A 24105-nucleotide genomic window follows, 5' to 3' on the forward strand; every position below is an offset into this window, starting at 1 on the left:
CGCGCACGCAATTTGTCACTGAATTAAATGTAAACAAACTTGGAGATGATTTATGCAATATTGACTTTGGCCTCGTTTATTATTCTGCTGATGCAAAAATAGTAGGTACTTGATTAAAAATGTCCAACTTATTTTTTTAGGTGATAAGTATTTTATTGAGTACTATTTAGTTTATAATTATGTAAGTGAATAATTAAGCAGTAACTAATATTGTCCTACGCTGCCTGTAACACAGGGAATCCTAGTACAGGCAAATGCCTTGTCATCTGGTCTCTAACAAAAATTATTAGTCTTTAAGAGCAACCACTATATAATACTTTTTTTAAATAAATTATTTGTATTGTATTTGTATTTGGCTTCCTAATATCCAAACCAACCCGACCCGACCCGACTGCAATTTGTATATGAACTGCACGCCGACTGCACGCCAACTGCAACGTCGCCTTCGGCGTGCAGTTCACATACAAGTTGCAATCGGGTTGCAGTCCGTCTGTACCGGCCCTATGGGCCCCCCACTGATGACCAGTCCGCCGGACGATATCGGCCTGTCAGTTGTTCGGAACTGTCAAATTTTTGTTCTAACTGACAGGCTGATATCGTCCGACGGACTGATAATCAGTGGGCCTCTTTAGACCAGAAAATAATCAAGGCTGTCCCAGAAGTAATAAGAGACAGCTTTCAAAGTAGGCCAGGAAATAAATGCCCAAAAAAGGTATAGAGGGAAATGCTTGGAACACAATTTTTGACTTCGTAGCTTTGTTAGGACTAGTTAGGAGGTAAACATATCAAAAGTCCCCGGCCGTAACCCTGGTGCTGGGGGGCGAGGGGTTTCAAGGTTACATTTTTCGGTTTTTCAATTATATCTCGGAAACCATGCGTCAGAGCCACTTGGCCACTTATACATAATGAAAAGAGATTTAATTTGTTACAAGTTTTATTCAGTCAAGTTTCTCGATATCTTGTATAGTTTTTGAGATATCCGCTCTTGAAGGTTTATTTAGGGCTCTCATTTTTATCATGATTATCTACATCAGTGAAGCTGCTAGGCTGGGTTTGGAATCGTTTTCGTATAAATCTGGGGTGCTGAATTCATTTATGGTATCAACATTGACACCATTCCTAAGTAAAAAAAAAAAAATGTTTTTTTATAAAACTCTTCTTTACGCTTAAACCGCCGATCCGATTTCGTTGAAATTTGGTAGAGAGATGGTTTGAGTCCCGGGGCAGTACATAGGATAGTTTTTATAACCAAAATCATCTTTTAAGGGTGTGAAAAGTGGGGTGGAAATTTCTATGGGGAATCAATAACCGCTGAACCTATTTAAATAATATTTGGGATGGTCTACATGTTTGATTTAGTTGATAATGATACCAAACATGACTTCAAACTTATATTTAAACAGTATTAACCTCAGGAATTCAACTTCGGCGAAGAAGCTGAATTCTCCTCACACCAAATTTCACACCTTCAAAGTATGATTTTTAAGATAAACACTAACACTAACACTCCTGTCTCGGGACTAAATAAATGTTTTGTTTAATAAATGTTTTGTTTGGTAAATAGATGTTTTACATCTATTTACCAAATTTCAACTAAATCGGTTCAGCGGTTTAAGCGTGAAGAGGAGTTTAAAAAAAAGTTATTTGTTTAGTTTACTATATGTTTTTACTTCGAAAAGGTGTCAATGTTGATACCATAAATGAATTCAGCACCCCCGATTTATACGAAAACGTTACCAAACCCGGCCTAGCAGCTTTACTGATGTAGATAATCAAGATAAAAATGAGAGCCCTAAATCAACCTTCAAGAGCGGATATCTCAAAAACTATGCAAGATATCATAAAAATTGACCTAATAAAACATGTAACAAATTAAATCACTTTTCATTTTGTATAAGTGGCCATGTCGCTCAGACCCATAGTTTCCGAGATATAATCGAAAAACCGAAAAATTTTACCTTCAAACCCCCCTCTCCCCCTCAGCACCAGGGTTACGGTCGGGGACTTTTGATATGTTCATCTCCTAACTAGTCCAAACAAAGCTACGAAATTAAAAATTGTGTTCCTAGCATTTCCCTCTATACTTTCTTATTGCTTGGCCTAAAGTCTTACTGGCTGAAAGTTTTATTAAAACAAAAGAAAAGTTTTGGTGTCGTTGCGTCTACGATTTCGTTATCTGTCATTTAAAGCGGGAATTTCTTTATAGCATATTAGTTTTTCAAAATGAATCAGAATATTATTCGGAATTATCGGATTATTCCCAATTGCCTTTATTTTACGAGTCTCATATTAAAAAGGATATAGTAAAACACTTTCTTCAAGAAAAAACTAGACAAACTAGTAGTATATATAGAATAATAAGACGTTAGCCAAGTTAAATCGATTTTTGATAAGACTCCTTTCCACTTTAAAATTTATCCGCAGCCACTTTAACGGACGTTCCGTTAGAGTGGCAGCGGATCAATTTTAATATCAGTCGTCTGTCGCAAGAACGAAAAAGGATCGATCTAGGTTTAAAACTATATATGAAACAAACTGCTTCTAGATCTGAAAAGGACCAAGAGGAACGTGCCAAAAGAGGTAACCAACAAGTTTATAATAGTCAACTGAAAAAAATACAACGATTTATTGACGATTGAACCTGTTCCGGCGAATCCCAATGATGTTCACGAAGGAAACATTTCCAATCATTCATTAATTTCCATTCAGTCGTATAGATGTGACTTAGGACCAAATAATTGTACCAAAAGCCAATATTTTTTTACGAAATATTTATATGGCCAAAGGAGTGGCTGCAAAATCGGGAATAGCCGTAATGTGACTGGCCTCGATCAATCAAAGAAATAAAAAAACAAGTTGTCGTGAGAGCAAATTCCGGTATCAATCGTGCAATCTAATAATTTAATTAATATTGTGACTACTTTTAACCAAAATCATTACTTTTAATGTTTACCTTAAATTTGAAAATAATTTTATTTTTTGTGTTGTATTATTATAACAATGAACACAAGATTAGACTTTAGGGCACTAATAGCCGGAATACCTAATTAAATTAAAATAAAAACATACCTACATCATTTAAAAATGATCGAGAAACACAGGGCATATCTACTTCTTGCCGTTCTATGCGTAAATTATACGTTTCTATTATAATTATTGAGTAAATATAGTTATTGAGGAAAAACGGTAAGATTCGCACGATCGTCAAATCCGTAATATTCCGTCGCCAGTTTCGCACGGCGCGCCGTATTTTTTATTCCTTTCTAATTTGCTGGGTTTACGCGCCCTCTTAACCACACTTTTTTTGTTACAGTTACCAGTCGCAGATCCGTTTTTGGAAAAAGTCAGTCTTTCAGACTTAGGTAAGTATTCGCAATAAGGGTCCCCGGCATGCTCGGTTCTTCATACAAAACGTAGTTACGCTCTCATTTTTAAAACGAGTAGCTAGATTGCTCTGAAACTTTGTACTTACAATAGGATAAGGAATATTTATTTCTGTAATTAGTTTATGTATTTAAGCGAATTTAAGTTTTTCATACAAAACTTGTTTTTGCTTTATTTCGTTTGTTTCGGAGCTATACATATAAACTAAGTACAGACCTAGATATACCATTCTAAGTGCAAAGTTTCATTACAATCCAACGCGTAGTTTTAAAATGAGAACGTTAACTCCGTTTGTATGGGAAGCTGAAAGTCGGCCGAGCTTGCCGGGGCATGGAGACTGTATAAAGGAGCCAAATCTCTATGTATGAAAAGTGTCCATCAAAAAACAGTAATTAGGCGGCGCCACCATACACCGAAATACTACCAAAAACAACCTACGTAATTTGGTCGGGTTATTTGTTGCCTTATATGGTTCATATTATTTATACTCATGTCCCAGAGCCAAACTAGCGCCACCGGAGAGATTAGGAACTATTATTTAAAGCTGAAAGCGGTCACTTTTGTAACAATTCTGCCATAAGAGATTGACATCCTTTCTATACCATCCATATGCCGGGGACTTATAAGGGCGTCCGCTAGCTGTCCGGTTAATCTTCATAGGGCTGTATCTTCTAAACCATGCGTCGCCAAAAATAATAAAATTTTCGTTCCCCTCTAGATATGATCCTTAATTTATATTTGAAAAAAAAAAAAAAACAAAAGAAATATCTTTATAGGGCTGTATCTCCTAAGCCGTGCGTCGTAGCGTAAAATAAATCAAATTTTCGTTCCCCTTTAAAAAACCCCAAAGAAATATAATAAAGAACACAATGAAAATCAAAAAAGAAAAAAAAAGAAAAATAAATTTATAGGGCTGTATCTCCTAAACCATGCGTCGTAGCGAAAAATAATAAAATTTTCGTTTCCCTCTAGGTAACCCTTAATTTATATTTAAAAAAAAACAAAAAAAAAATCTTCATAGGGCTGTATCTCCTAAACCATGCGTCGCCAAAAATAATAAAATTTTCGTTCCCCTCTAGATATGATCCTTAATTTATATTTGAAAAAAAAAAACAAAAGAAATATCTTTATAGGGCTGTATCTCCTAAGCCGTGCGTCGTAGCGTAAAATAAATAAAATTTTCGTTCCCCTTTAAAAAACCCATGTGATAAATAAAAAACACAATAATAATAAAAAACAACAAAAAAACGTTATAGGGCTGTATCTGCTAAACCGTGCGTCGTAGCGCAAAAATAATCAAAATTTTCCTCCCCTTTAGGAAAGCTTTAGGAGTTAATATAAAAAATTACCAAAAAGAAAAAAAAAACAACTTTATAGGGCTGTATCTCCAAAACCGTGCGTCGTAGCACAAAAACAATCAAATTTTCGTTCCCTTTCAAGGAACCCATAAGTGATATAAAAAGCACAATGATAAAAAAAAAAAAAAAACATAGGGCTGTAACTGCTAAACCGTGCGTCGTAGCGCAAAAATTATGAAATTTAAAAACAACGAAAAATAAATATATATATATGGCTCTAGCTTCTAAACCGTGCGTAGTAGCGCAAAAATAATAAAATTCTCGCCCCCTTTTACCCCACACACTGAATAACCTATGAGTACATGAAACAATCACCATCATCATCATATTTGTATTATTATTTGTATTATTCAAGCATTAATAATAAAATAACAAATTCACACATTATAATAATTACAACACATTACTATTCTGTATTTAAATTGTACATGTATTTATTAAAATTACAATACATTCTTATAAATTCGGTCATATTACATTTACTATATCCCTACTAATACTCAGTGTACATAATTATCATAAATATACAAATATTCATAATCACAATCACATCGTACATCCTAATTTGTACCTTTTACCTTTAATTTACTGCACTACAAAAATAACTTTGTATTAGCATACATTTATACAGGATAACAAACTTAATTTTGCGTGCGAGTAAGTGCCATACGTAACTTTCTAGATCGTCTGGCAGGTAGAAGGCCCCGACCAAATCGTCTGGCTTATTTTTTTTATGACTATTTAGATTCTTAACTTTAACCTGTAAAAATTACAGATTGCCTCAAGAACCTTTTTTGAATTTAAAAAAAAAATATTTTGCACGCGTTTGGCAAGGTTAAAGACCCGGCCAAATCGTCTGGCATAATTTTTTTATGACTATTTAGATATTCAATTTTCACTTGTAGAAATTACAGATTGCCTCAAGAACCTTTTTTGGGCACCAAAAAAAAAATTCTTTAAAAATGTATAGGTTGGTTTAGACCCGCTACCCTGCAGCCAGACTTGTAGTGCTGAGGTAGGGTAAGATAGGAGAAGCATCAAGTAAATTTTCAGCTTGCCTCAAGGACCTACTCCAAATTTCCACCAGCTCTCGGACCATAAGCGGTTTAATGAAAAATAGTAAAGTAAGGACGCTAAACACGCTGAATTTCGTAAATAGAGCCGGCTGTTCCTATCTCTACCGCACGCGCATAATTATATTGCTGTCCCATTCGCACAGTGTCATTAACCGCCGGTATCATCAAGTTATATCCCATCACTATAATAGGCTTAATGACACATTTTCATTAATGGTATCAATCGATCAGATTTGTTTTTAGGATCAAATGTCTATATGGGACCCATGGACAAAACAAGTAAATTATTACTATACAATCTTTTTTTGGATAAAATGTAAGGAATCGAATGGTACCCTTACTTTTTCCTTTTTGGAAGTTAAAGGAAAACTTAAATTTTGAAACTCAGGTCCTGTAGGTATTTTTGTATCATTTCCATATGTTATTTTAATATCCACATTATTGCGATAAATTGCTCATTTACTATTAGCACAATCGGATTAAGACTAACCTCGAAATCTCTTCCAAAGTTATGAAATTTGGTATGTATGTTAATTAAAGGTCTCTTTTTCATGTCCACATTGTTTGACATTTGGGGACCTCGAGGAATCGCAGCCATCTTGGAAAATGTATACCACCCTGGAGAAATTTGCGTTTTACTCTAAATCTACGTTCTCTGTGAAAATATGGTGTAAGGCAACATTAAAGCTTATTAAACTCTACACATAAAAGTCCTAGATATCTTTGTTGAAAAAATACATCTTGTTATAGAAAATAATAGCTGAATCCAGATTTAGCGCTTATATCCTTTCAGGGGATATTCCCTTAATAGGAAACTTGTAGGAATATGAATTCCACTTTCGTCTATACATTTGTCCACGTTATACTCCAATATCAACATTTTACTCGATTGTGACTTAAACAGAAAGTAGGGTTATTTAAATACTGATAATAAGTACAACCTGTAGCTCAGGATACTGGACGGATTTTTAAAAATGACGTATCGGTAGATTCCTCTTGCCCTTCACAACCTGTTTACATTTGTTTTATTAAAGAAAAATTAATACAGCCGCCTTGAGAGGACGCCGAATATTAAATTATACTTGTACGTCTAGCGCCTAAACTATTGAGTGGATTTGGATTTTCAAATAGACATCAGTAAATCCATAATTGGGGCATTTTCTATGAAAAGGGACCTTATTGTCGATGGCGCTTACGCCGCACAGCGTCGCGCGGCATTGTATTTATATCGGAGCATCATTTATAATGGCGTAAGCGCCATCGACAAGAAGGTCCCTTTTTATAGAAAATACCACACTAGTGCACGAGTGCTATGCAATACAAATTTACTAAAATAAACGGAGGAAAAATGTTAAGGACTAAAAAATGTGATAGCAAAAATAGATTTTAGGTCTTAAATGCGGTTTAAACAATAGTGACAGTAATGAAATTTGACAATTTCAGGGATCCCTGTTTGCGTGTCATAAAATTGGAGCTTCGGGGACCACGGGGATCAAACGTCATTTTGAAAAGTATAAGTCTTTTAGGTCCTCGAGGTCCCCAAATGTCAAATAGTGTGGACATGAAAAAGAGACCTTTAATTAAACATACATACCAAATTTCATATCTTTGGAAAAGATTTCGAGGTTAGTCTTAATCCGATTGTGCTATATTTATTTTACTAGATTTTGTTATAATAAAATTCAACATGTGTCATCATCCCTAATGGCGGGTCAATGTATAAAATTCTACGTGCTTAGCGTTTACTTTATGAGCGTTGCTAACTGGCGCGAACGCGTGCGGCAGATTATACCGACAATGGCACCCGCGTGCGGGCGCGCGCTTTTTGCACCCGCACCAGCTACCGGACGCCCATACTGTTTTATGTCATGAGTCGTGACAATGAGGGAGGAATGAAATAGGTACATGCTTCTTAATGAACAGATCGTTTCTAAATCTTAGTGAGCTGACGTATAGCCCGACGAAATATGTAAATTAATTAATAGTAGGTACATTGTTGAAGCGGCCAAATAGTGAGCACTGAGCTAAACAGATGGACAATTAGTTTAAGGGCCGACATGTCAGGCGAGGCCCTTGAAGACACGAGTCTATCTATTGCACTTTCGGAAGAATCATTAACGAGTGCTTTGCATGACCTGTGAGGAAATTTATTAATTAACCAACCCTGCAGACGCTTTAATATCTGTAGGCATAAGCAAACATGATTAACACTATTTTTTCTTGAATTATTCGTGTTTACAACTAAGTATACCTACTAATGATTGTATCCACTCAACAAATTACAAAACCATCATCGTAACATCCCGCCTATTTATTTTTACAATTAAAAAGAATTAGCCAAAGGAGTTTTGTATTAACGCTTAAAAGCGCCTTACACGATGAGTTTCTGGGCCAATAACAAACCTTTCTTATTTGTAAAATTATTTAAAGCACCATAAATGACCGAAAAAACTTGGTGCGCTAATATTGATTGACTTTCAACCAATCAGTGAGTGGAAAGTAAAACTAAGCGCTACTTTCTAGTCAAAATTTAAACCGTCTATTGCCACATTTACGAGCATCATCATCATCATATATTAAAGAGTAAGACTTGTCGGTGGAGTAATTTCCATGTTTGGCGGTCCTCTGCCTTTTCTTTGACGGCCTGATACCACACGACGTTGAGTTTTTCAAAGAGGAAGAAGGGAAGACCTTCTTCCTCTTTGCTTCAACTTTCCCTTCTATGATGTTTTTTATTTCCGAGCAGTGGTGTGAAAATGAGTTTTATTTTCAACAATGGAAGGAGCTTAGTTATTTTTTTTCTTGTACTTTATTTTACGGTTCCATGCCTAAAGGGTCTTAGCGCGAAATTTCTTTTTCTCATTTCTTCAACAACAATTATATTAAAAAATAATAGGTAGATTGTTATCAACCGAGGGCTGAATGACACTCACTCAATAATTCACACGAGTTTTTTTTCGTACCAGTAAAGCAAATAAGAGAGATCCAAAAATCAATAGCTTTTCAATAATCGACTGGATCGAGTGGTGAACACAAAAACTCTTTTTTATCATATCAAGTCCTATGGATTCCACAATAAGGAAGCATAAAAGATAAGAATTTGCAAATTAATAATGTTTAAATAAAATGTGTTGATACATGACCAGCCGGGCTAGCACATGATTGGCGCGAAAGTATCTCGCCGCGACATAGACTACCCGTCCCCCTTTAATTCATACAGTTACACAGTTAGTAAAAGACGGGTAGTCTATCTCGTGGCGAGATACTGTCGCGCCAATCATGTGCTCGGCCTGCTGGGAATAATCGCATGTGTTTCAAACACCGTCTTTTTTAAACGAAATAATTACTATAACTAGTCATTTATATACCTAAATATGGCTTATTTCGCACAAAATTCTTAAGCCTTAATTATGTAACACATAATTATAATTTTGCATACTGAAAAGTTTATATTACTATTATGTAATGTCTTTTGTTTGTTTGTGCTTACGAATAAAATTTTATTCTATTTTATTCTACTATGTAGGTAAAGTATTAATAATATTCTTGTTTATTTATTTCTAAACATGCCACATTTGTTTATATTTATAACATTATTATAAGTTATGGATAATATACGATATCGATAAACTAAATCTCGGAAGGAAGTCACTAGCGTTGCCTCGTTCGTGCTAGTAAAAATCTCTATGTCTACATATGTGTCACTGTAATAAATTTTTAAAAGGAACGATAATAATTTTAATCGTTTACTTTTCTTTTCTAATCTGTTTATATTTTTATTCATAATTACACAGGTCAAAAATACAGAAATGCAAAAACCAACTTTTTTTAAATGGTATCATTATTAGCTTCTTATACCGTGTTCGAATTAAAGGGAGTATTTTATTAATTCCCAATGTGTTTCTATTTTTTGCTCCTATTTAGTACTTATGCAAATAACTAATTGTTCGTATAAAATCATTTATCGTAGAAAGAAACACTTATGCACATAAAGTTTCAAATTGCGCTATTTTATATTGTCAGCATTTTCAAGCCCATAGACTATTTTTGTTTTGATTTTAATATGTGATCAGCCGTAAAAGGGATAAAATATATTTCTTTAAAGAACATGCTATTTCATGCTAAGTAACAGAAAACAGTCAAATATTGTACCGGAAATAATATATATCGTCGTTTGCACTTACTAAAACAGATTTGACAGTGCGAGATTTTAATCAAACCTTGTTATTAGGGGTTGGGTACTTTCGGTACCGGTATTTCCCGGGATTACAAAATAACAAAATTTAAATCCCGGTTCTTTGCTTGGCTCTAAATCCCGGGAATTCCCGTTACTTTCGGTACCGGTATTTCCCGGGAGCAAACCATACTCGCGACAGAACTCGCGACAGGTCACGTGACCGACAGATTGAAAATTCGTAAGACGGACACGTGACCTGATCGAAATTATGGATGGAAGTTGATTTTTCTGAGAGATAAACTTTTTAATGTTAAATAATTGTAATAGTTCTGAAGTGTTAAATTTTTAATGTAATATAAATTGTTATATTTGTGTACGATAGCGAATGAATATTGTATTTTACTACATAAATGTGACTTTTTCAACTAAAAGGTACCACATTGTCGCTTGGCGATAAGGTTGATTTCAAATTGAAGCTAGAAGGAAATAGTGCCTTATTGACAACCGACAATTAGTACCCTTTTGGTTGAAAATGGCACAAATGATAGTACTTTTATACTGATTTAAACCAATTCGTGCAAATCAATCAATTTAAAAATAGATTAGACAAGCTATGCTAAGTGAACTATGATTTAGACGTACCAGCATCAGCTGCCTGTCTAAAATGAAATAATAATAATAATGCCTACACTCTACAAGCTCCTTACGTCCATTTTGAGAGCAAAAATCAACGCGCAAATTGTCGCTAACAACATTTTGGCGTCCGCTCAAAAGGGATGTAGGGTTGGTGGGTCCCGTGGTACTAAATAGCTCCTCCTCATAGACATGACCATATGCCAGCAAGTTCGGCGGAACGGGGGGGGGGGGGGGGGGGCTCTCGGCCACCTGGATTGACTCCTCACTCATGCCTGAGAAGGGTATTGGAGCTGTATAAACTCGATGCAGCTTTAATATCCTTCCTAAGTGCGTGTATGAGGCAGTGGATCACAGTCCTTCGTCAACCAGTAGGTGGGGATGACCGCCCTGGCCAGCAGGACTTTATAAGGATCGAGCGAGGAATATTTCAGGGTGACAGTCTCCTGTGGTTCTGCCTAGCTCTGAATCCCCTCAGCACCCTGCTGAAGGATTCAGGGTTAGGTTGCCAGCTTCGGAGAGAGGGTGAAGTCATTTCTCACCTCCTGTACATGGATGACCTAAAACTATTTGCGCCAAATAACCAAGACTTGATGGTGCTATTAAAAACCACAGAAATTTTCAGTACCGCCATCAGAATGAAATTTGGTGTTGATAAGTGTGCGGTTATGGATGTACAGCTGGGGAGGTTGTAAATTCAACAAATTTACAACTTTCTGAGAATGTCTTTCAGATCTATCTCTGAATCAGAAACCTATAAATATTTTGGTATGTCACAGTCGTTGGGTATTGAGGGCGAGGGTATTAGACGGTCGGTGAAGGAGCGCTTTTTCAGTCGGCTCACAAAAGTTCTTAACAGTCTTTTGTCAGGAGGCAACAAAGTGCGCGCCTTCAACGCCTGGGTAATGCCCCTACTCATATTCTCCTTTGGCATACTAAGGTGGACTCAGACCGAGCTGGACGCCCTGGATCGGAGGGTCCGTCTAATGCTCACTACACACCGTATGCTACACCCACGCTCGTCAGTTATGAGATTGTACATCCCACGGAAGTGTGGAGGTCGAGGCTTCCTTAACGCCAAAAATCTCCACAACCGCGAAGTGTGCAATCTCAGGAATTATTTCCTTAACAACGAGTGTGGGATGCTTCGTCATGTGGTGGCAGTGGATGGGAACTTCACGCCGCTCTCCTTGGCAAACGAGAACTGGCACAAACCTGTGGTACAAAGTACTGCGGGCCGCAGGGCGGTATGGGAGAGTAAGGTGCTACACGGGCGGTTCTACAAGGCCCTCACGGGACCCGATGTAGACCTGCTCGCGTCGGTGAACTGGTTACGATTCGGGGACCTCTTCGGAGAAACCGAGGGTTTTGCCTGTGCAATTGCGGACGAAGTTATGATGACGAACAACTATCGGAAATATATCCTGAAGGACGGTACGGTCGACATTTGTCGGGCATGCCGCCGTCCCGGAGAGTCACTCAGGCATATCATTTCCGGTTGTTCTCATCTTGCTAACGGCGAGTACTTGCACAGACATAATCTCGTAGCCAGGATTATTCACCAGCAACTTGCCCTTCTATAAGGCCTTGTGGACCGCGAAGTACCGTACTACAAGTATTTACCTGTGCCAGTTCTCGAGAATGGTCGTGCCACGCTCTATTGGGATCGATTTATCATCACTGACAGGACTATTGTAGCCAATAAGCCTGACATTGTGATAATAGTTCGATCGCAACGCCGGGCCGTGCTCGTCGACATCACCATCCCCCGTGATGAGAATCTCGTGAAAGCCGAGAAGGACAAGTCCAGTAAGTACCTAGACTTGGCTCACGAGATAACCGCCATGTGGGATGATGACGATCATTGTCCCGGTAGTCGTTTCAGCGAACGGTCTCATAGCGAAGAGTGTCGACCAACACCTTGAGAGACTCTCGCTAGGTGGTTGAATCAAGGGTCAGATGCAGAAGGCGGTCATCTTGGACACGGCGCGGATAGTCCGCCGGTTCCTCTCTCTGCGGCCCTGACCACCGACAGTTTGGGCCCTGCCCCGCTGCTGGCGGCACCCTAAGTTAGGTGTTTTATAATATGTTTATATGTATTTTATATTGTTTTTGTACGTGTTTTTGTATTTTATTTTTATATCCATATTATAAAAACCTAGCCTGAGATGAAAGAAAAATAAAGAGAATAATAATAAAATTATTCCCTAACCATTCCAAAATATCAAAAAAGCACAACGTTAATATTCAAGTTTTCACTTCTGCTTCATATTAAGAGAATATCCCCTGAAAGGGTATACGCGCTAAATCTGGATTCAGCTATTATTTTCTATAAAAAAAGATGTATTTTTTCCGCAAAGATATCTAGGACTTTTTTGTGTAGACTTTAATGTTGCCTTACACCATATTTTCATAGAGAACGTAGATTTAGAGTAAAAAGCAAATTTCTCCAGGATGGTACACATTTTCCAAGATGGCTGCGACTCCTCGAGGCCCCCAAATGTCAAATAGCGTGGACATGAAAAAGAGACCTTCAATTAACATATATACCAAATTTCATATCTTTGGAAGGATTTCGAGGTTAGACTTAATCCGATTGTGCTGGAGTGCAACCCGTTGGTTTTTTTTCATAGTGAATTATTTATGACGGAAAATGTTTAAAAAAATATCATCCCTAAAGGGAGGGGCCCTTTAACACCGAAGTTTACTAATGAAAAATCATGAATTTTTTACATAACATTAACATCATCATACATATTACAGGAAAGGTATAATCAGGCCTCTCTTGAAAACTTTTTTTTCATTATCAAGAATCTTTTCCGAATTGAATTTGCAATTTTGCCACCTTTTGCGAGTGTTTATTATACTTGAAATTTCTATATGATTACAATTAAAACACCTTTTAATAGTCTAAGATACGTTATATATGGCCGATACGTCTGACGGATGAAACTTATATTTTACAAAAGAAAATATGTTCCTGAACATAAATAAATAGGGTTGCCTAATGGTCAAGGCTATTTTTAATAAATTTTTGAAAAAAAAAATTTTTTCTTTAAATTTCACCGATTTGTCTGACGAACAAAATAAGTTCCAATCCAATAGAAAGTATACAAGTTGTACAATATGAATAAATTAGGTTGCCTATCTTTTTCCGGTCACTATTATGAGGTTGCCGTGTTTAAACAGGTGAGTTTTTATCGATAATTGCACTCATCTGTCTGACGCTTGAATTATACATCAAAATAATAGTAATTTTATTGCGAATACAATGGTATAGGGTGGGATTTTTTGTTTCATTTCAACCCTATAGTGTGGGGTAAACATTATTTGACACAGTGAATCATTTCGGAAATAATTATTTAGAAAAAAAAAATGGTTTTCCTTCTAACTTTTGAACCATCTATCCAAAAAATATGAAAACAATTCCAAAAATAGTGATCAATAGACACATTCGAAAAAAGTTAAAACAGTCGTGATCAGTTAAGCCGTTTTTGAGTTATCCCTAAAAGTCTTTCCTTCTTATTTTTTTTAAAAGCCTGGCATCCCTTATTTGGGATCGGATTTTTGCAGGCAACCCATTTTGATATATAATTCAAGCGTCAGACGGATGGGTGCAATTATCGATTTAAACTCACCTGTTTAAACACGGCAAGCTCATAATAGTGACCGGATAAACATAGGCAACCTAATTTATTCATGCTGTACAAGTTGTATACTTTCCATAAAATAAATAGAAGTTTTAGAAATTTTTTTTTGATAAAGTGAATATTTTCGGAAATAATCGCTTTATCTAAAATTGATTATTGAAGACCCCAAACAAACAAAATGTTAATAAACAAAATGTGTGTGACAATTTTTTTATCGTTTCAACCCTATGGTGTGGGGTGTCGTTGGATAGGTCTTTCAAAATAAATAGGGGTCTTTGAACAACATTTTTTGATAAAGTGAATCATTTCGGAAATAATTATTTAGAAAAAATAAAAAAAAAGGGTTTTTCCTTCTAACTTTTGAACCATTGATCCAAAAATTATGATTTTTTTTTTAAATAGTGATTAATAAACACATTCGAAAATAGTTAAAACAATCGTGATCAGTTAAGCCATTTTTGAGTTATTGCTAAAAGTCTTTCCTTCTTATTTTCTTTAAAAGCCTGGCAACCTTTATTTGTGACCGGATTTTTGCAGGCAACCCTATACCATTGTATTCGCAATAAAATTACCATTATTTTGATATATAATTCAAGCGTCAGACAGATGGGTGCAATTATCGATTTTAACTCACCTGTTTAAACACGGCAACCTCATAATAGTGACCGGAAAAACATAGGCAACCTAATTTATTCATGTTGTAGAAGTTGTATACTTTCCATTGGAACTTATTCCGTTCGTCAGACAAATCGGTGAAATTTGAAGAAAAAAAAATATTTTCACAAATTTATTAAAAATAGCCTTGACCATATTTCTTTAGGCAACCCTATTTATTTATGTTCAGGAACATATTTTCTTTCATAAAATATAAGTTTCATCCGTCAGACGTATGGGTGAAGGTCGACCATATATAACGTATCTCCTATGAGTGATATCTTGCTACCCCGTGGAGTCTACCTTGTTGAGTTGGGGGGGTTTCAACAAATCCTTAAGCAGATTGTAGATTTGGTAATTTTAGTCCAAATTAATGCTATAATTGTACATTTCCTTAATTACAATGTGAAAATCGGGCGTCGAACCTTGTGGTCGTCAGATTAAGGAAATGTGTACAAGTTATAGAAAAATTATAGCATTAACTTGGACCAAAACGACCAAATCCACAATCTACTTAATAGATTTTTTAACCCTCCACCAACCCCCCGAAATTTAAAAAATCAGTAAACGCTTTCCTGCTCGCTGGAAAAGAAAATTTTATACTTATAACCTTTTTTTCTTCTTATAATCTAACGACGCTCGAGTAACTACACAGTTAGCATCGCCGGCTCCCCAGCTATAAATAATTATCCCTGAAAAACCAACATACATTCTAACGGTCGTGCAAATTAGTTAGCCGATTTGCCGATAGATGGCGCTATACATAATTATGCTTAGCATACTTCTGGTCAAAAGTATTTTGTGTCTATAGTTACATGATATAATTGAAACTTTGTACGGAACCCTCGGGGCGCAAGTTAAACGAACTCGCACTTGACCGATTTTTTCTTTCTTTTTGGTCCGAACGTAATAGGGGGTATTACTGCAATGTTCTGCCACCAGAGTGCAGCACTAGCTCCTTTAGTAAACGATAGAGTAACTTATACACACTGTGCCTTTAACAGTTTTTTGACAAGAATTCAGAGATAATAAAATATGACATTAATGCATCAATGCGGTTTGTTTGGGAAACGCGAATCCGAAATTTCGCTATCTGCCTCTTTATCGCTCGAATATGCAAGTGACAGAGATGTTAGATAACGAAATTTCTTGTTTCGCGATAGACCCCTCAGATTGTGGTAGTGGCGCCCCTTACGCAGAGTTTCGCGTAATATTCCCTATTGATATATCTCCCTATGGAAATGACTTACCTAAGTCATCTGCTAGGGGTGTTTAAGCACACTCCTAGTAAGAAAGTGCCTTGCGATTTCCTCCGCCTGTCGTAAGGCAAAAATTTTATTTATCTTGGTAAAAAAAGCAATTAGTTGCACCACATGTAACGTGTCACCGGCGTAGTAAAATCAAGCGACGCGTGAGCCTCGTACACCGTACACCGCGGGCGTACACCTTGGTGCGGCGGCGTGGCGGTGGCGAGGCAGTGACGGTGCGGTGGCAGCGCCAGCGGTGTCAAGTTCGTCGCGCGTCTCCCGGCACCCGCGGCATGGCGCGCCTCTGTGCTTATAATTAGCAGTGAGCCGTGGGAGGCGCGGCGGGCCGCACCGGGCGATGCGCGGCCCCGTGCATGCTGCGTCTACACTACTTCTCGGACAACCCCGCTCTCGCCGCCGGCGACGGCGAAGAGTCCGTCTACTCTATCGATCTCATCAAGGAATTCGAAGAGGTCGGCCGCGCGTGGAAGGCGTTCCTAGCCGATTGGCTTCTGAAAGGTGCCGGCTTGTTTATGGCGCCCACGCCGCACGCCTAGTGTTGCCCCTATCGACTTTGACGTATTTCCCTCGTTTGTGTCTTGTTGTGATTAAGTTTTCAGTTTGCATCTTATGCTTCTTTTTGTAGCTAATTGTAACTTTTTCTGCACTAAAATAATAGGAAATATTATCTACCCACGTGCCTACATTTAAATATTGATGTCCCTCTATGTGCTAAATGCAGCGACGACGATTTGAGTTCGTTTGTGCGGTTATGTTTTGTTTGACATCACGGCGCGGCGCATCCGCGCTCAAGGCAAGAAACTAGCCGTGTCCAATGGCCTATATGTATTTAGATCTTGTGCGTCATACGTAAAATGTTCCAGTGTATAAACGAATATCGGTTGACCTGTAATACAATAGTGAATAGTTGATAACTTATTATGGTTATAATAAATATTATAGGGACATTCTTACACAAATTGACTAAGTCCCACGGTAAGCTCTATAAGGCTTGTGATGTGGGTACTCAGACAACGATATAAATAATATAATACAAATACTTAAATACATAAAAAACATCCATTACTCAGGAATGCAGCGAACAAATAAATGCCCTTACCGGGATTCGAACCCAGGACCATCGGCTTCATAGGCAGGGTCACTACCCACTAGGCCAGACCGGTCGTCAAACTATGAATACATCCAAAATAAATCATAGCTAGCTCTGGTTATGGCCCCGTTTCACTAACCTTTGCATTATAACTCACACTGGAATCGTTTGACGTCTTTAAAAATGCCATTATAATCTACTGATATAAGCCTAGGATTATAATAATACAAAGAACAACTGTCAACTGTGGCTTTAAAAGTGCGACCAAAAATGAAATGCAAGTGTGTACGTAAATTGTCTATGTGAGATCAAAACTAGTGATGTCAAGTTACAACATATAGGTATTAATAATCTATCGGTGTTTGACTACTTTATCGAATACTTTTTCAATGTTTCTTTTTTATTAAAATAAAATGTCTCAATTATTACTATTATTAGACCCTATTAGCGCCTATATTCAATTTTCTTTTAGAGCGGACGCAAAGTAAATAACAAAACTAATAACCGAGGGTACAATCAGCATCAAAGTGGTCAAATTATGTATATCCTTAGTATATTCTACAGTACCTACATATGGTGCTACTTTCCGCACTAGTGCGAAAATTAGCACATTACGTAACTATGTCGAAAATTTAAAGGGTCATATGTACTGTAAAACGTTGTACGATACATGTGCGAATAGGTAATTCTCAACTCGTGTCGATTTAAACACCCTTCGGACGTGGTTCAATGTATCGCCACTCATTTCGAATCTCCTATTCTTCGCACTGTATCCTAATGTACTATTAAATTATCTTGCTTCAGTGTTGCACTAAGGACAAAGTAATAACACTATACTGATTTGCACTATTGAAAGATGAAATGACGAATGACCGAAGATAATGATGGTATTAAAATAGTTTGAATTTTTTTGGAAGTAATGACATATTGATAGTGAGTGGAGCGCACCATTCCTATCCAATCCCCTCATTCCTTTATAGCCCAGTCAGTAAAGGTAGTCACAGTCACACCAAACTAACCCGGCAGCGATATTGATAGCACAGATTGTGCAAGTGTTATTTTCAACCATCTTGGACGTAACACACTTGAATCACTCACTATGCTCAGGATTCTACTTTAGAATCCTTCGCTTCGTTCAGGATTCAATTTACGCTCTCGCCGTAAATATGTCATTTTGCTCCCTTGTGACACAATCTACTATTTCGAATTGGTGATGTGAAAAGATATATATGTATAAGATAAGTAGTCTAATGAAGAAAAAAAAAGCAAGCAAGCGTTGATAATAGCCGTAACATACTACCGCACCGCACCGTTACAGCTTTAAAGCAGGTTTTTCGTCGTATGCGTGTGTGTGGTGCAACGTCGTTAACACAAACATATGCTAACAGTAGGCGCAAAGAGTTGACTTACCACAGAAAATATTAATTTCGCCACAGAATAAATAATAGTACCACCGTACAGAAAGGAAACTTCCTACAAAACCGAAGTTTGACAGCGGTTCAGGGTCGAATCATGATGTCCGTTTCTAATATATGGCACTATCCCTTTCGGCTATTTAGGGTTGTCAAAATTCAGATCATTATCTTATCTGTGACCATTGTGTGCAAGACCGTGCACGCAAAGGGACGTCAAGTTGTGCCAACCCTAATAATTGCTCGGAGCAATGCTGAGCCGAACAGAGCCGAGTTTGCCCGAAGCTAGGAGTTTCGCACCCCTGATTTCGCGCCTTTTTCTACTGACAAGTTGGATTGGGTGTGTAGACGCTGTGTGCAAGTATACGCTGTCTTGTGTTTCCTTGTGTTGGCGGCAAAGTCGTAGAAAAGTGGCTAAAATGTAAGTAAGTACCTACTGTGTTGGAAAGTGAAGTTTAAATTTACCGCTAAACATGTGCACCTTCAAAAAAGGTATTCTAACAATCGTTATTATTTGTGAAAAAATAGTTAAATATATATTGTACCTATTATACCGACAAGTTATCGATACAGTCATATGAACATTTTGTCAAGCCCTAGCGTATAGTAACAGTTTAAGTTTTTACACAAAATATTCCAAATTATTAACTAATATGATAAAATATTTGCACACACCTAAAGAAAAACTTATAATTAATTGTATAAACCGGCTTTTTACACTTTATATGCTGTTAATTTGACAAAATATCGTTAAGAAAACTTCGCTCGGAATATCATAATTACCTGTGAAATGAATGTTTGCCTGGGTTATTTCGCCCTGTGATACCACAATACGGCACACTACACGACACCATCTTCACTACATTACTTAATTACACGTTTTCTTCCTAATTTCTTTTTATTTTCAAGATTAAAAAATCGGCAATGCGCTCCGGGTCGAGTTGGGTTAACTGTCACTCAAAAATGGTTACGTTTTCTCATTTGTAGTCTTGACTCTTTCGCACTCATGGGATGTTCATATACGTGATGGCTTCCCTTTCCCACACTTCAGCTGTCTTTATGCGTAAGCATAAATTTTAGGTCTGTGTAATAATAGTATACGTACTATTTTTATAAATTGATTATTTTCCAACTGTGCATGTGAAAGTTAACTAACCCGATATGGATTATAGCGTCCAATAATAAAATTATGATCTCTTCAAAATGAATTCCATTTTGTTTAGATCAGATGAGTCTTATGAGTATAAAAGAACCTGTTTTAATTTTGGGATCCCAGGGTACCTACCTATACACTAGAGTATAATACGCACGTGCATGCGCTCTGTGCACTGCATGTTAATATTACGAGCGAGGGTGGATCAAAAAGTCATTACTTCATATTTACAAAACTACTTTACGCGTAGTTTTTTATAAATTTTGAACTGTCATTATGACGTAATAATCGCATTATTAAACAATTATTTTTAATCGAAATACTCCCGCCATTTCACTGTAATTAGAGTTAGACCAAGACAAGTCTGCAATGAATTTGATAGCATACGCTGTGCAAGTGTTATAATTTCATAGAAGTTTGACGTTTAAAATAACACTTGCTCTACGTGTCCTATCAAAATCGTTGCAGACTTTTCATGGTCTAACTCTAATTATTTTGTGTAGCAAGTCGGTTAATAAGTCCAATTATGGAAAATAATGAGTTGCGAGCCGTGATAAAGTAGGTACTTGTGTCAAAAAATGTCTACCAAAAATTTTTTGTTTGGATTTTAGGGAGACTTATGGCACTGGTGCTTAACCCGGTTCCATGGCCGAGGCAGATCCAGCTGCGAAGCCGACCGCCGCTCCGGCCGGCCTTCCACCTCAGTTAACGAAAGAAAATGTTGAAAAAATTAAAAGAATGTTCGAAGATAGGCGAATAAGTATTACATTTGGGACTGAGCATTCAATGCGCGGATGTTTAGGGACTTAAAAAAGTATCAGCAAGATGTTAACCGAGGTTAACAAAAAATTGTGTTACGAGGAAAGCGCAACCTTAAAATTATCTAGCATGATCCGGAGACTTTTATCAGCGTTTCGTCACCATTTTTTATCCCGAAACGAAAACGTAAAGCACGTCCTGGAAACGCCCATCATCTGCGCCAATGAAAAAAGTTGGAGTGCTTTCGACGGCACCGGCAGGTAGTACTGGCCTCAGCTTTCTGGAATGCTTTTGTCCGCATCCTGTCAAAGGGAAATACAAAATCATTACAGGTGGCTATAACACGTAATTGATCCCGAAAGTGCGGCAAGCAATTAAAGAAAAACCGGCCAAGTGCGAGTCGGACTCGCGCACCGAGGGTTCCGTACATTACATAATTTTAACAATGTACTTTTTATGTGAAACGTGAGTGAAAGGTAATTACCACTTTGGAAGTGTCTCTCGCGCAAACTATTCAGTTTATTAAAAAATGATATTAGAAACCTCAATATTATTTTTGAAGACCTATCCATAGATATCCCACACGTATGGGTTTGATGAAAAAAAAAAAATTTCGAGTTTCATTTCCACGTATGGGGAACTCCCAAAATTTATTGTTTTTTTTTTCTATTTTTGTGTGAAAATCTTAATGCGGTTCACAGAATACATCTACTTACCAAGTTTCAACAGTATAGTTCTTATAGTTTTAGAGAAAAGTGGCTGTGACATACGGACGGACAGACAGACAGACAGACATGACGAATCTATAAGTGTTCCGTTTTTTGCCATTTAGCTACGGAACCCTTAAAACGCCGAAGAAAATTTGCGTGCCGACGTGTATCATCATTACAATGCTTTATGCCGACTTGCCGAGCTGGTTTTGAGATCTTTCACCACTCTCTTTACTCGCCAGACTTTGAGTGATTTTCATTTATTTCCAAAATTAAAGGAGCACATACGTGGAACTAAATATGATAACGACAATGCGGTGATGAGTGCTGTGGAGGAGTTTTTCGAGACCCAAGAATACAAAAAAAAATGGACGGAATCAGTAAAAGTGTAAAACGATATATAAAATGTGTAGAAAAAAAAGAATATCATAATAAAAGTAAAAATTAAAAAAATGATTTTCTTTTGTTTTTGACTTTATTTCTAAGAACTTATTGATTCACCCTCGTATGTGTTGCTGTTGAACTGATCAACGGCAATTATTATTCTGATCAACATATTGATTAGGTTAGGTAAGGCAACTTAAATTATAAATTTCTTACAAAAAATACAAGCCTCTATAAAATAATATCTAAATTACTTACATTTATTTAGACCTTACGCGGCTTAGGAACATGGACGAATCTCATTTCATTATTTCCTAATCTTAGCGCTTATTCGCTTCACTCTAAAGAAGCCCGGGGTTTGATTTGGCAATCTAATCCTAGGTATGTATTAGAAGGCACTAGCTGTTAGGAAACTGACTACCATCTGACCTTCCGACTGTGGGCCTTAGGTACCTATTGGGAACCCATTGGTACGAGCCGCGAACCCCGGCATCTCTCGCCGCCTTACGGCGAAGGCTTACAAAATAACTAGATAGTTCAGGCATCGTGCAAAGCGCTAGTACACTGCATAACTCGCATTACTCGCATTAAAATATATTATTCTCTAAGACATGATTGATCGATCATCTAACTATAGGTATGTCGAAATCATATTGTGAAAGTAGATCAGGTTGGTGCAAGACCGATGGAGAATGAGTAAAACAAGAGTTTTTAAATGTGATGATCGCCCGTTAGCCCTGATCCACCCACAGTGGGTGGATGAAGGCTAACGGGCGATTCTCATAAAAACGTAATAGCGTTTGAACCGCTGATTATCGCTCGCCTTGTATTCCTTAACAAACCGAGGTACTTTAGCTATATTACAGGGGGTAGACTGGACAGCATTTAGCGTTTAGACCGCTCATTGAACACTTGAGGAGTCTTTTCATAAAAAGACCCTCCTGACTTATAGATACCGAAATGAGTGTACTTATTATAAATACACACATACACATATCTCACAAGTTAGAATGATTGGAATTACACACATAAGAGTAATGTACATATAAATATCTCTATTAAAATGGCACTGACAATTTCAAGTCACATGTTGAATCTGTAGTTCTTCTATGACGTAAATCTTATACTTTACAGTTGTTTACAAATAAAGATTATCCTATATTATTCCATAACATAATTGTCCTAAAGGTTTTCAATACATAAATAAAATCAGCGAAACCTAAGATGACATATTTGACAGTTTTGAATTGACCCTTTGATAAGGTTAAGGCTAACAGTTAAACGGTAAGTAGGTCTTAACTTCATATTATATAAGGGTCAATACATAACTGTCAAATGTGTTGTGATTGTGATGAAGCAGCGCGCCAAAAGTAGCTGCCATCCTGGAATACTTTTCCAAATAGAAATACTATATATCTCTACAATTTGCGTTGAAAAGTATCTGGCACAGTCTAATTGTTCTACTTATAAAGCGATATATCCCTCTTTGTAGTTATATAGTTATTAGAGATTGTGTTGAGTCTGATCTGCTACTTTTGATGTTAACTGTACGGGTAACAAGTATACATACTCGTACATAGTATTTAATATCGATTGTAAATTAGTTACTGTCACGTTTTACGATCGAATGGATTAAATAATAAATGTCCATATTCTTGAATAGATGAGTTTTTAAACCCCATAATAATAATATAAACCCCAAGGTTTACTTATAGGTGCGTCCATACTTGGCGAATGCGCCGCCGCCTTGACCTGTAAAACGACGATTTTACCATTAAATAAATAAATAAATAAATCAATCAATCAATCAAGCAAGGATCGCTAACTGGTCCGTGCATATGTTAGTATAGTAAGTACATACCTACGATGTGAAGCGCTCGTGCGGTCTAGTGAATGGGGCGCGATTTAGCCAGATCTGGATGCACTTTGTCAATATTGATATACACTAAACTATCTATATTGTGATTTACAGAAGAGGACGAGTCTCAGATCTTCGTGAAGTTCTTCAAGTTTCATAAATGCTACGACCTCATCCCCACATCCGCCAAGCTTGTGGTATTCGACACTCAGTTGCTTGTCAAGAAGGCATTCTTCGCGCTCGTCTACAACGGTATGTGCGCGCACGATCATGATTAACTATTAAAATATTTACGCATCTACAGTCAGCATAAGTATTCTACCAAAATGATTTGTATATTTATTTATTATTGAGGATGTGCACATTATTTTTAAAACTACACGCTTGACAAATTTTACTGACGGCTGTACTTATTTCTTTATTTCAAGGCGAGGTAACAAAATGTTAATTGGATACATACATCTTTATATTATACCACTATTATACTAAAATTATAGTACTAAATTTACATTTCAATAACTACCAAGCACAACATTCAT

At 37.0% G+C, this 24105-nt stretch overlaps 1 protein-coding gene across 1 annotated transcript in view; it reads left to right on the top strand.

The window, feature by feature from the left end:
- LOC134754183 (uncharacterized) overlaps positions 1-24105 on the top strand; it is a 151201-nt gene that overhangs the window by 108085 nt on the left and 19011 nt on the right. The window contains exons 9-10 of the mRNA XM_063690315.1: positions 3314-3362; positions 23681-23818. Of these exons, the coding sequence (XP_063546385.1) occupies positions 3314-3362; positions 23681-23818 (187 nt within the window). The remainder of the gene's footprint in view (positions 1-3313; positions 3363-23680; positions 23819-24105) is intronic.

The sequence above is a fragment of the Cydia strobilella genome, chromosome Z (genome assembly GCF_947568885.1).
Source record: "Cydia strobilella chromosome Z, ilCydStro3.1, whole genome shotgun sequence".
In the NCBI taxonomy this organism is placed as follows: domain Eukaryota; kingdom Metazoa; phylum Arthropoda; class Insecta; order Lepidoptera; family Tortricidae; genus Cydia; species Cydia strobilella.